Source organism: Macaca fascicularis, chromosome 19, assembly GCF_037993035.2.
Source record: "Macaca fascicularis isolate 582-1 chromosome 19, T2T-MFA8v1.1".
NCBI classification, from domain to species: domain Eukaryota; kingdom Metazoa; phylum Chordata; class Mammalia; order Primates; family Cercopithecidae; genus Macaca; species Macaca fascicularis.
In genome coordinates this window covers 55,447,564-55,460,299 of record NC_088393.1, presented here as the reverse complement: position 1 = coordinate 55,460,299, position 12,736 = coordinate 55,447,564, and the positions used below count along the sequence as shown (strand labels likewise).

General features: G+C 53.2%; 1 protein-coding gene across 6 annotated transcripts in view; it reads left to right on the top strand.

Moving 5' to 3' along the window:
- SLC8A2 (solute carrier family 8 member A2) overlaps positions 1–12,271 on the top strand; it is a 44,707-nt gene extending 32,436 nt beyond the window's left edge. For 4 of the 6 annotated variants that reach the window (XM_045380245.3, XM_045380244.3, XM_045380249.3 and 1 more), the window contains 4 exons: positions 2,751–2,875; positions 3,163–3,262; positions 8,563–8,841; positions 10,463–12,271. In XM_045380245.3, the coding sequence (XP_045236180.1) occupies positions 2,751–2,875; positions 3,163–3,262; positions 8,563–8,841; positions 10,463–10,839 (881 nt within the window). In that variant the 3' untranslated portion in view covers positions 10,840–12,271. The remainder of the gene's footprint in view (positions 1–2,750; positions 2,876–3,162; positions 3,263–8,562; positions 8,842–10,462) is intronic. The other 2 variants (XM_074024012.1, XM_045380246.3) reach the window with 1 other exon arrangement.
- Positions 12,272–12,736: the final 465 nt, after the last annotated feature.

Here is a 12,736-nt window from a genome sequence, read left to right as displayed (position 1 = left end):
CGAGATTGTGCCATTGCACTCCAGGCTGGGGAACAAAAGCGAAACTCTGCCTTAAAAAAAAAAAAAAAAAAAAAAACTAGCTGAATGTGATGACAGGCGTCTGGAATCCCAGCTAGTTGGGAGGCTGAGGCACAAGAATCGCTTGAACCCAGGAGGCAGAGGTTGCAGTGAGCCAAGATTGCACCACTGCACTCCAGCCTGGGCGACAAAGCAAGACTCCATCTCAAAAGAAAAAAAAAAAAAAAAGACTCTGTCTATAGTCAGGGTTGTAAGTCATCCAATCAGATCTGGGTTTGTGAGAGTGGGGTCAGAGAGGATCCAGTTTGGGGTTGATTAGGGGTGGGGTGGCATTTGGACTGGAGATCGGTGTTAAGACCATATTAAGATGAGAGTCACAGTGGAGGTTGCTTCCTGGGTTTCTGGTGGGATAAGATTAAAATTGGAGTCAGATCTAGGTCAAAGCTAAAGTTGGACTTTGAGGTGAGTAATAGAATTTGAGGAATTTAGGTTAGAATTGGGGCCAAGGTCAGAGATTGGACTAAGAGTTGGGGCTAGGGTCAGTAGCTTGGAGATGGAAAAGTCGTTGTGGAGTCAAGATTAGAATTGGGATCTGAGGTTAAGATTAGGGTTAGACTAAAGATTGTATTTGTTGGAGGAAGCAGTATAAGCTGCTATAACAAACTGATCCACAAATCCCTGGGGCTTCACACAATAAAAGTTATTTCTTGACTGGGCACATTGCTTCATGCCTGTAATCCCAGCACTTTGAGAGGCCCAGGCGGGCGGATCACTTGAGGTCAGGAGTTCATGACCAGCCTAACCAACATGGCGAAACCCCGTCTCTACTAAAAATACAAAAATTAGCCGGGCATGGTGGTGCATGCGCCTGTAATCCCAGTTACTCGGGAGCCTGAGGCAGGAGAATCACTTGATCCTAGAATGTGGAGGTTGCAGTGAGCCGAGATCGTGCCCACTGCACTCCAGCCTGTGTGACAGAGTGAGACTCCATCTCAGAAAAGTAAGAAAGAGAGAGAGAGGAAGAGAGAGAGGAAGGGAGGAAGGGAGGAAGGGAGGAAGGAAGGAAGGAAAGAAGGAAGGAAGGAAGGAAGTAGAAAAGAAAGAAAAAAGTTATTTCTTGCTCAGGCAAAGTTGTTTTTTGTTTGTTTCTTTGTTTTTGTTTTTGTTTTTGTTTTGGGATGGAGTTTCGCTCTTGTTGCCCAAGCTAGAGTGCAATGGCGCGATCTTGGCTCATGGCAACCTCCGCCCCCCAAGTTCAAGCGATTCGCCTGCCTCAGCCTCCCGAGTAGCTGGGATTACAGGCACCTGCCACCACACCTGGCTAATTTTTTGTATTTTTAGTAGAGACAGGGTTTCACCATTGTTGGCCAGGCTGGTCTTGAACTCCTGGCCTCAGGTGATCCACCTGCCTTGGCCTCCCAAAGTGCTGAGATTACAGGCATAAGCCACTGCACCCGGCCTCTCAGGCAAAGTTTTACAAGAGTGTTCCTAGTTGGTGGGTGGCTTTCTTCTGCCATGTGGCCATTTCATCTTGTGACTCCACTGTGCCAGGAAGCTTTGGCGTTTTACCTGAATTTGCTGCTAGTGAACAGGGCAAGGGAGTTTGGAGACTCACAAGGGAGGTTTTCGGGGCTAAGCCTGGAGGGACTGATCATCACTTCTGCCCACGTTCTAGTGTCCCTAACTCAAGCCATGGCCACGCCCAGCTGCAAGGGAGGCTGGGAAATGTAGTTCAGCTCTTTGCCCAGGAAGGAGAGGAAACAGGTTCAAGTGAACACACTTCAGCCTCTGCCACGTGGTCAAGCTCCTCATGAGTGATGGTGTCAGAGCTGGGAGTTGGGACTGAGGTTTGGGGTCAGGTGTAGGACTGGAGTTAGATCTGGAGATGGAGTTTGGGATTTGGCTTGGGGTTATTGATGCTCCAGGTTATGGTGAATGTTAGAGTCGGGATTAGGGTTTAGGGCTAGGGTTGTGCTGAGGTCAGACCCAGGGCTGAGGGTTGGGGTTTGGAGTCAGTGTTGATGACAGGCTTCCATTTGGGGCCACAGTGAGAGTCAAGCTCAAAGTTAGGGACCAGAATTAGGGTTGGGCTGCTGCTGGGCTTGGAGTCAGGGGTCAGCATATTTTGGGGAGAGAAGTGAGCTCAGGACCAGGATGTAGGTGGGTCTGGTTCCAAGATTTGTGCCAAAATCGGTGTCCTCCCCCTTCCTCACCACCTCAACCACATTCTAGGATGTTTCCAGAAACTGGATGTAGAGACCTGGCCTCCCCTATCAGGGTGGCGGCAATGATGATAATGTTGGTGATAATAATAAAGATAACAGCATGTATCGAATATTGATTGCGTGCTAGGCACTGTTCTAAGCACTTCACACGAATTAACTCATTTAAGTCTCACAACCATCCCATGAGGTAGGTACTAATTATTGTGCCCATTTTACAGATATGAAAACTAAGGCACAGAGAGGCTCAGGCATTGCCTAAGGTCTCACAGCCTCTACCCATACGAACCCCAGAGCCCACCAACTAAAGGTCATGGACCAGCCCATGGGAGCTGGGCCTCGGGGCTGAAAGAGACGGTGGTCAGGTGGGAGGCTGGGAGGAGTCACCAAGGAGCTTCCCAGAGGAAGAACAGATAGGCTCTCTCTAACTATGGGTACAAGTAGTAAAGGCATCACAGGCCCAGTTAGGTAGGTCTCCCGGGAGTCTAACCCCCATCCCTCATGCTGCAGGGGATGGGGACAGGAAGCTAACAGCTGAGGAGGAGGAGGCTCGGAGGATAGCAGAGATGGGCAAGCCAGTTCTTGGGGAAAACTGCCGGCTGGAGGTCATCATCGAGGAGTCGTATGATTTTAAGGTGATTTTCTGGGGCCTAACCTTCCTGGAGTCTGGCCTGGGTCATTTCCTTGGGGAGGGTCTGGAAAGTGGGGAGCCAGAAGATTCCCAAGGGCGGGCCAAACGAGGGTCCCACGTCAGGACCACGGACAGCACATGCCTCCCTTTCCCTCGCTTGCCTTCAGAACTGGGGTGTGGAAAGTTGAGGACCCCTGGGCACAGGCTGTGAGCCCCCGACCCAGGACCCCACATGGAGATTCCCTGGTTGGCTCAGGGGCAGTGACCTTTCTCCCACCCTCTCGTCCCCAGAACACGGTGGATAAACTCATCAAGAAAACGAACTTGGCCTTGGTAATCGGGACCCATTCATGGAGGGAGCAGTTTTTAGAGGCAATTACGGTGAGCGCAGGTAAGTGGGGAGGGAGGAGAGAGAAGAGAGAAGGATGGAGAGACAGAGACACAGGGAAAGGGGGAGAAATGAACGGAGAGACAGGCACAAAGATAAAGAAACAGTCCGGGCACGGTGGCTCATACCTGGAATCCCAGTGCTTTGGGAGGCTGAGGAGGGAGGATTACTTGAGGCCAGGAGTTTGAGGCTGCAATGAGCCGTGATCGTGCCCCTGCACTCCAGCCTGGGCAACAGAGCAAGACCCTGTCTCTAAAAGAAAAATACAAACAGGAGAGACACACACACAGAAATACACAGGGAGAATCAGAGACATGGACAAGACATGAGACAGAATGAATGGTGAAACTGGAATGGGCTGGGGAGATGGAGAGGCAGGTAGACGGGGACTCAGAAACGGCAGAGACAGGAGAGGTGGCAGCTGGAGCTGCTGGGAGGAAGCTGGGAGGGTTTATGTTTGGCTCTTGGCTGAACCGGGAGGGTTCCCAGCCTGGGCTTTCTCACAGCGTCAGGCATCAGGAGGGTGGGAACAGGTTAAATCGCGTGGTCACCCCAGAGAGAGCCTGGGTTCCTCCGTTGCCCTGGAGACAGTGGCCAGGGCACCCAGCTCTCTCCCACCTGCGCTGGTCACCACCCTCCTTGGCCTCAGACAGGCCCACACTGCCCCCTTGTGGCTAGAGACACTATGACACTTGGACCCACAGACGGTCTTGGAAGCCAACACAGGCCCTTTGTGATACGGATTGGGGAGACTGAGGCTCAGAGACAGAGGAGAGAGTGGCCTGAAGTCCCACAGGGAGTGCAGAAAAGGCCCGAGGTCGGAGCTCAGGGCTTCAGTCTCTTACATAACGTCAGGGTTAAGGCCCCAGCTCTTGGGGACTGAAGGCATACATGGAATTGTGGTTGCAAAGAAACTGGGTGAGTGGGATCAAAAGAAACCAGGCTTAGGGGCTGGAAAAATACCAGGCAGCAGGCCTAGAAACACCAGACTGTTTGCCCAGTAGAAACGAAGTGGCATCTCCCTCTGAAGCCACATTCTTCTGACATACTTCTAAGGGATCTTCTGGGCCCGACCCTGTGTGAGACATTGCCAGGGACACAGAAGTGACCGAGACATTCCTGGCCCTGTCCCCATGGAGCTTACAATCCAGTGAGGGAGACAGACATGTCACAAGAGAGAGACAACCCAGAGTAGGCAGGGCTGGGATGGGAGACCCGGAGGAAAGCCGTGATGCGGTTCCTGATCCAGCCTGAAAGTCTGGGAGGGCTTCCTGGAGGGGGTGGCTTCTGAGCTGAGTCTTCAAATGGGAAAAGATGTCAGCCAGGAGGAGGGAGAAGACAGGGAGAGTGTTTCAGGCAGAGGGGCAGCCAAGCACAGAAGCCCTGGGGTGTGCGAGATGGCACATTTTTTGGGTGGGTGCCTGGCATTGGGCAGGAGGAAGAGGTACCAGGACGAGGCTGGAAATCGGCAGATTTCCACACTGTTCCTTCTGGGCCACCGCAGGGAGCTTCGGTGGCATTTTGAACACACTGGGGAGCCATGGAGGGTTTTGAATGGGGGAAGCCCCTGGAGCTAGAGAGAGCTTGTGGGAGGAAAGTGGAGAGGCTGGATAGGGTGTGGGCAGAGGTTGTAGAAACTAGCAGGAGAGGGCGGGTGCGGTGGCTCACACCTGTAATCCCAGCACTTTGGGAGGCTGAGGTGGGCGGATTACCTGAGGTCAGGAGTTCCAGACCAGCCTGACCAACATGAAGAAACCCCGTCTCTACTAAAAATACAAAATTAGCCGCACATGGTGGCCTGCGCCTGTAATCCCAGCTACTCAGGAGACTGAAGCAGGAGAATCGCTTGAACTCGGGAGGCAGAGGTTGCGGTGAGCCGAGATTGTGCCATTGCACTCCAGCCTGGCAACAAGAGCGAAACTCCGTTGCCGGAAAAAAAAAAAAAAAACAAACCTGGGCCCTGCAGAGGCTCCTTTGAGGTTCATTCCACGAACAATGGGGAGATGGCAAAGGGCTCTTTGAGCTTCGGAACATTTCCTCTAGGGACTTAGTGGAGATAGAGGATGAGGCGGAACTGAAACGAGGTGTGAGGTGGTGGTCGCAGAGACCCAGCATACATTGGGCCCTGGGTTTATAGAAACCAGGTGGTTAGATCAGGTGATTAGACCGGGGTGGAGGAAGAATAATAACATAACAATAACAGTAATAATAATCCTGATGATGACAATGGTGACCCTATCATGTCTCTCTCTCTTTTTTTTTTTTTGTCGTTGTTGTTGAGATACATAGTCTCAGTCTGTCGTCCAGGCTGGAGTGCAGTGGTGCAATCTCAGCTCACTGCAACCTCCGCCTCCTAGGTTCAAGCGATTCTTCTGCCTCAGCCTCCTGAGTAGCTGGGATTACAGACACACACCACCATGTCTGGCTAAGTTTTGTATTTTCAGTAGAGATGGGGTTTCACCATGTTGGCCAGGCTGGTCTTGAACTCCTGACCTCAAGTGATCTGCCCACCTCGGCCTTCCAAAGTGTTGGGATTACAGGTGTGAGCCACTGTGCCCGGCTGACCTTATCATGTCTTGAGTGCCAGACATGGTTGAAAATTTATTTCCTGTGTGAACTCATTTTAATTAACATATCCACAGTGTCTGGATCAGAGCTTGGTCACTTTGCGCTTTGTCCAGCTCGTGCCTTTTGGTTCTTTGCTGTGCGAGCACAGAGCTGCTGGAGGGGTGAGGGAGAAGGGCAGTCCTCACTCCCTTAGGGGATGAGTCGGGTCGCATCTTGCACGCAGAGGTGCTTTTGTACTTCCTTTACCTCCCTTCCTACTGTAAGCTCCTTGCAGGCTGGACTTGGCATGGAGCATCTTTGAATTTCCCCCAGGCACCAAAAAAAGGCCTTCAGTAATAACAATCGAAACAATAGTAATAACTCTGGAGGTGTCCGAGGCACCGTTGACAGCACTCATTCGGTCATCACAAGCTTCCCATGAAGCAGGTCCAATCATTGATCACAGATAGGCACCCAGAAGCCCAGAGGGGTGAGGACACTGATTCAGGATCACACAGTGGATCCAGGGTTGGACACCAGAGAGGTGATTTCAGAGTGACAGTCATAATCACAAGCCTCCCTGTAGAGGGGAGCAGCTGGGGAAGTCAGCTGAAGCCAGAGTCCACAGAATGCCAAGCCTAGGTGTTTGGGCCTGGATTTGAAGGTAGTACAGAACCAAGGAAGGATTTGGAGCAGGGCAGGCAGAAGCCCCAACTTCTGCAATAATAGCAGCCCCCTCACTCCCAAAGAGCGTGGCCTCCCTGCTCTGACCTCAGCTGTGTCTTACATCAGTTAGGGATGCGCTCAGCAGTGACTGGTCAGGAGCTACGTTCGTTCTCAGCATCCTTCCAGATGTCATGCGTGCCACACACAAGTGTGGTCATTGATTCTCATTCATTGCTTTATACTAATCAGCTTATGGTGAGGTAAACAAAACACTGCATTAAGGCTTTCAGGTTACGGAAGCCACTGCAGGTCGGCTGGGCACGGTGGCTCACACCTGTAATCCCAACACTTTGAGAGGTCTAGGAGGGCAGATCACTTGAGGCCAGGAGTTCAAGACCAGCCTGGCCAACATGGCGAAATCCCGTCTCTAGTAAAAATACAAAAAAATCAGCCAGGTAGGGTGGTGCACACCTGCGATTCTAGCTACTCAGTAGACTGAGGCATGAGAATCACTTGAACCCAGGAGGTGGAGGTTACAGTAAGCTGAGATCGCACTACTGCTTGGGTAACGGAGAGAGATTCTGTCTCAAAAAAAAAAAAAAAAAAAAAAAGGCACTGCAGGTCCAAACCTGGTCAAATTAGGTCACAATAGGTGATACAGCTCTAAGCATGAGGCATCCTTTACAAAGCTCAGAAAACACATCCGTAACCCAATGCCCATATCAGGAAAGCCAGGGCTTTCCAGAAACTCTGTTTCTATCTCATTGCCAGACTAGGTCAGATGGTCACTCACGGGAGGAATTCTGGCAAAACAAGTATTTAGCCAGGGATATGGCGACTGCCAACTGCAAGGGATTCTGGGAAAGTGAATACCATATTTTTATCTGAGGCCATGGCTGCTGCTAGCCTCAAGGGATTCTAGGAAAGTGATTAATTTTGGCTGCGTATATAGCCCTCTAGCTGCAAGGAATTCTGGGAAAGTGAGTACATTTAGTGGAGACTGTGGCTCTGGTTAGCTGCAGTGAATCCGAGGAAGTGAATACTTCTAGCTGTGGCCTGGCTTTCGGTAACTGTGAAGGCTTCTGGGAAAAGGAATAATTTTAGCTAGGGGTATGGCTGTCCCTGGCAGCAAAGGGTCCTGGGAAACTGGATATTTTTAGCTAGGCAGATGTGGCCTCCTTTAGCTTCAAGGGATTGTGGGAAAGTAACCGTTTTTATCTGTTGACTTGGCCATATTTAGCTGCAAGCAGTTCCGGGGAAGTAAATATTTTTCACCTGGGCCCATTGATGCTCCTAGCTTCAAGGGATTCTGGGAAAGTAATGGGTTTTAGCTGCTGACTTGGCCACATTTAGGTGCAACGGATTCTGGGAAAGTAACGGATTTTAGCTGCTGACTTGGCCACATTTAGGTGCAAGGGATTCTGGGAAAGTAAATATTTGTCACCTGGGCCCATTCACACTCCTAGCTTCAAGGGATTATGAGAAAGTAACTATTTTTAGCTGCTGACATGGTGACACTTAGGTGCAGGGATTCTGGGAAAGTAAATCTTTTTCATGTGGGCCCATTCATACTCCTAGCTTCCAAGGATGCAGGGAAAGTAACTGTTTTTAGCTGTTGACATGGTGACACTTAGGTGCAAGGGATTCTGGGAAAGTAAATATTTTTCACGTGGGCCCATTCACACTCCTAGCTTCAAAGGATGCAGGGAAAGTAACTGTTTTTAGCTGCTAACATGGCCACACTTAGGTGCAAGGGATTCTGGGAAAGTAAATGTTTTTTTACCTGGACTCAGTCATGCTCCTAGCTCCAAGGTATTCTGGGGAAGTAACTGTTTTTAGCTTAGCCATATTTAGATCCAAGGGATTCTGGGAAAGTAAATATTTTTCACCTGGGCCCATTCATGCTCCTAGCTTCAAGGGATTCTGGGAAACTGTTTTTAGCAGTTGACTTGGCTACATTTAGGTGCAAGGGATTCTGGGAAGGCAGTTCATTCAGTGGGACTTGCTGTCAGGAAGTTAGACAAAACAGGGCCTCTGTAGGCAAGGAAAGAAGTCTGAGTGTGTGCCCCAGCTGGGTCATGTGCCCACAGGGGACGAGGAGGAGGAGGAGGACGGGTCCCGGGAGGAGCGGCTGCCGTCGTGCTTTGACTACGTGATGCACTTCCTGACGGTGTTCTGGAAGGTGCTCTTTGCCTGCGTGCCCCCCACCGAGTACTGCCACGGCTGGGCCTGCTTTGGCGTCTCCATCCTGGTCATCGGCCTGCTCACCGCCCTCATTGGGGACCTTGCCTCCCACTTCGGCTGCACCGTTGGCCTCAAGGACTCTGTCAATGCTGTTGTCTTCGTGGCCCTGGGCACCTCCATCCCTGGTAACACCTTGGGAGACTGTGGTGGGGTAGGCTTGGTGGGGTAGGATCTCAGATGAGCCAGGCAGGGGCAACACAGGATCCTGCTGAAATGAGGTGGGTGGAGTCACACAGCGCCCATGTGGTAGGTCTCAGAGAAATATGGAGGTGGGGCGTAATAGAAGCTAGGCAGTGGGTCCCCTAGTTGCAAGATGTGAATTGAATCTTCCCCAAAAGCACCCAGGTGGAAGGTCCCATAACACTAAGGTGGCAGGAAATGCTAGAAACCAGACAATGGATTTCGTAGAGAGAAGGTGGCAGGGTGGGGAAGAGACAGCTGTGGGGAGAGGGGTTCCCAGGAAGACAGTGCGAATGTGAGACAAGCCAATCAATCAGTGGGTTCCATAGAAACAAGCTGTTGATGCCCCATCCCCCAAGAAACCAGACAGAAGAGTCCATGGAACTATGTTGGGGGACATGACAGGAACGAGGCCAGTGAACCTCAAAGTTGTTTTTTTTTGGGTTTTTTTGGTGGAGTGCAGTAATCTCATGATCTCGGCTCACTGCATCCTCCGCCTCCCAGGTTCAAGCGATTCTTCTGCTTCAGCCTCCTGAGTAGCTGAGACTACAGGCACCTGCCACCACACCCAGCTAATTTTTACATTTTTAGTAGAGACGGGGATTCACCATATTGGCCAGGCTGGTCTCGAACTCCTGATCTTGTGATCTGCCCACCTCTGCCTCCCAAAGTGCTGGGATTATAGGTGTGAGCCACCATGCCCAGCCAAACCTGAAAGTTTTAACTAAGATGAGGGGGCAAGTGGGGCACGATGCCTCACGCCTATAATCCCAGCACTTTGGGAGGCTGAGGCAGGAGGATCGCTTGGGCCCAAGAGTTTGAGACCAGCCTGGGCAACATGGTGAAACCCCGTCTCTACAAAAAATAAAACAATTAGCTGGGCGTGGTGGCACATGCCTGTGATCCCAGCTGCTAGGGAGGCTAAGGTGGAAGGATCACATGAGCTGGGGAAGATGAAGCTGCAGTGAGCCATGATTGTACCTCTCCTCTCCAGCCTGGGCAACAGAGCAAGACCCTGTCTCAAAACAAAACAAACAAAAAATGTAGCCGGGTGCAGTGGCTCACGCCTGTAATCCCAGCACTTTGGGAGACTGAGGCGGGTGGATCACCTGAGGTCAGGAGTTCGAGACCAGCCTGGCCAACATGGTGAAACCCCGTCTCTACTAAAAACACAAAACTTAGCAGGGCGTGGCGGGCGACTGTAGTCCTAGCTACTCAGAGGCTGCGGCAGGAGAATCGCTTGAACCCGGGAGGCGGAAGTTGCAGTAAGCCGAGATCACGCCACTGCACTCCAGCCTGGCTGACAGATCAAAACTCCATCTCAGAGAAAAAAGAAAAAAAAAATCAGGCAGTGAGTCCCATAGAAGAGAATGAGTCCCACAGAAAGCAGGCGGCGGTTCCAGTGGCGAGCAGGCCAAGGGGTGGTGATGGACTTTGCCTCTTGGGTGGGGGTCAGGGGCCTTGAGCCCACACTGCCCGCAGAAAGCAGGCGACGGGGGCAGGCGGATGCCCGCCCCTGTGGGTGACGCGTAGAGCCCCTCCGACCCGCGTGTCTCTGCCCCGCAGACACGTTCGCCAGCAAGGTGGCGGCGCTGCAGGACCAGTGCGCCGACGCGTCCATCGGCAATGTGACCGGCTCCAACGCGGTGAACGTGTTCCTGGGCCTGGGTGTCGCCTGGTCGGTGGCCGCCGTGTACTGGGCGGTGCAGGGCCGCCCCTTCGAGGTGCGCACTGGCACGCTGGCCTTCTCCGTCACGCTCTTCACCGTCTTCGCCTTCGTGGGCATTGCCGTGCTGCTGTACCGGCGCCGGCCGCACATCGGCGGCGAGCTGGGCGGCCCGCGCGGACCCAAGCTTGCCACCACCGCGCTCTTCCTGGGCCTCTGGCTCCTGTATATCCTCTTCGCCAGCCTGGAGGCGTACTGCCACATCCGGGGCTTCTAGGGCCTTGCGCAGAGACTCGTCCCCACCGCCCGCCCGGGGCTAGGGACTCAGCTGCACCTGCTCTTGGACCCTGGTCTCCTTTTCCCTCCAGACTCGGCCTCCTCTCCTGGGACTCGGCCTCCCTTCTCCGCCCCCACCCCGGGCTTTGATTGCCCCCGTCCTCTGTCCCCAGTAGATCAGCCTTCCCTCTCCCTCTCGGGAGCCTCCCTGGTTCCTCCCCTGCGGTGACCCCAACTCCAGCCCATCCTGTTGGTGACCGTCCATACCCCTGGGGAAATTTCCACCCCAGTCCCCTCCCAAGGGAACCACCCCCAGTAACCATCCTGGGGATTTTAAGGTGTCTCTCCTCGGTCACCCAGCCTGGCTCTTCCCCCAAAGTCTCACTTCCCCTAGTGACCCCCCCCCACCCCATTTCACCCCATGCCTCAGAGCCTCAGAACCTACCCTCCCTGGGGGACCCTCGAAGGAGGCTGTCAGAGGCCGTCTCAGATCCCAGCCCTTCCCCCCAGCCCTCAGGGAGCTCCGCTCAGCCCCGGCGGGGAGGAGCGGGTGGGTGTGTGCGCGAGGAGGCCGCACACCTTTCCAATCCCTCCACTCGGGTTCTTGGGAGGACACTCATTCTCCAGGCTCGGAGACGGGAGGGGAGAAGTTTGGGGTTTCGGTCCCAGGGCTTAGCTGGAGAAGGCACATTTTGAACCTGCAACTTCAGACATTCCAGCGCCCCCACTCGCCCTCCACTACCTCTGAGAGCCTAGCCACGCCTTGGAGGGAGGGGCCTGTGTGTGTATATAGTGTGTTTGGGGGAGGGGGGACACGGGAGGGTGCATGTCTTGGGAAAAGGGGGTGACAGACTTAACTTTTGAGAGGGCAGCAGACTCCCTCAGCCATGAGAACCAGCTTTGGGGAGGAGGCCGGGAATCAAAGCGAGTCCAGCTGATCTCCCCTGACAATCTGGAAGGTTCATTTTGCCCTCAGTGCCAGCTAATCCGGGCAGGACCCTCGAAGAGGAGACCGAGGGTCCCAGAGGACCAATGCTACAAGCCAGCAAATGCTGCCACATCTCTGCCTGATGGGGGGTGGGGGGGGTGGGGGGATGGGACTGGGCCAAGGGATCTGGGTGGGCATTTTTAACTTTGGAGGCCATCCATCTGTTGGTAGGCCATCTGCATTTTCTTACTGTTGATGTTTCCTGCCCAAAGGACACATTTGGGCAGTGCCACCCACTCCTTGGACCCCTAGGATGACCCAGCTACCCCCATAACTTTCTGCTTCCCACAGGTTTTCAGCATTCTATCGTCCTGTTGTGCTCAGCCCCAACATCCCAGACCCGTTACCCGCTACCCTTCTCTCCCCCGGCTCATCATCAGTCGCTGTCTCTTTTCTGTGATTTCTGTAAAAGTTGCCATAAAACTTTGAAATTCTGCCTGAAAAACAGTCCCGTGGGAAGCTGGGATTCAGGAGGAGGGGGCTATTAAGGTCTCTGACTGAGATTTGGGCAACTGTTAAACCAGGTAATCTGGGTTTTTGCGGCCCGTGGTCGTCTGCGGGACACACCCACATACAGCAGCAGCGCCCGGGTCCAGCCGCCAAGCTCTTCCACTGGCCACGCCACCATCAGTAATGAGCTTCCACTAGCCACGCCCCCATCATTAGCCTCTCTCCTCCACTAGCCACACCCCCATCCGTCAGTCATGGGCTTCCACTAGCCACGCCCCTCCAGCCTCCACGCCCCTATTCGTCAGTCTTGGGTTTCCCCTAGCCACGTCCCGATTCGTCAGCCAAGCTCCTCCACTTGCTACGCCCTCATCTGTCAATTACGGGTTTCCACTAGCCACGCCCCCATCCATCAGCCTAGCTCTTCCACTAGTCACACCCCCACTCATCAGTCGTGCTTCAG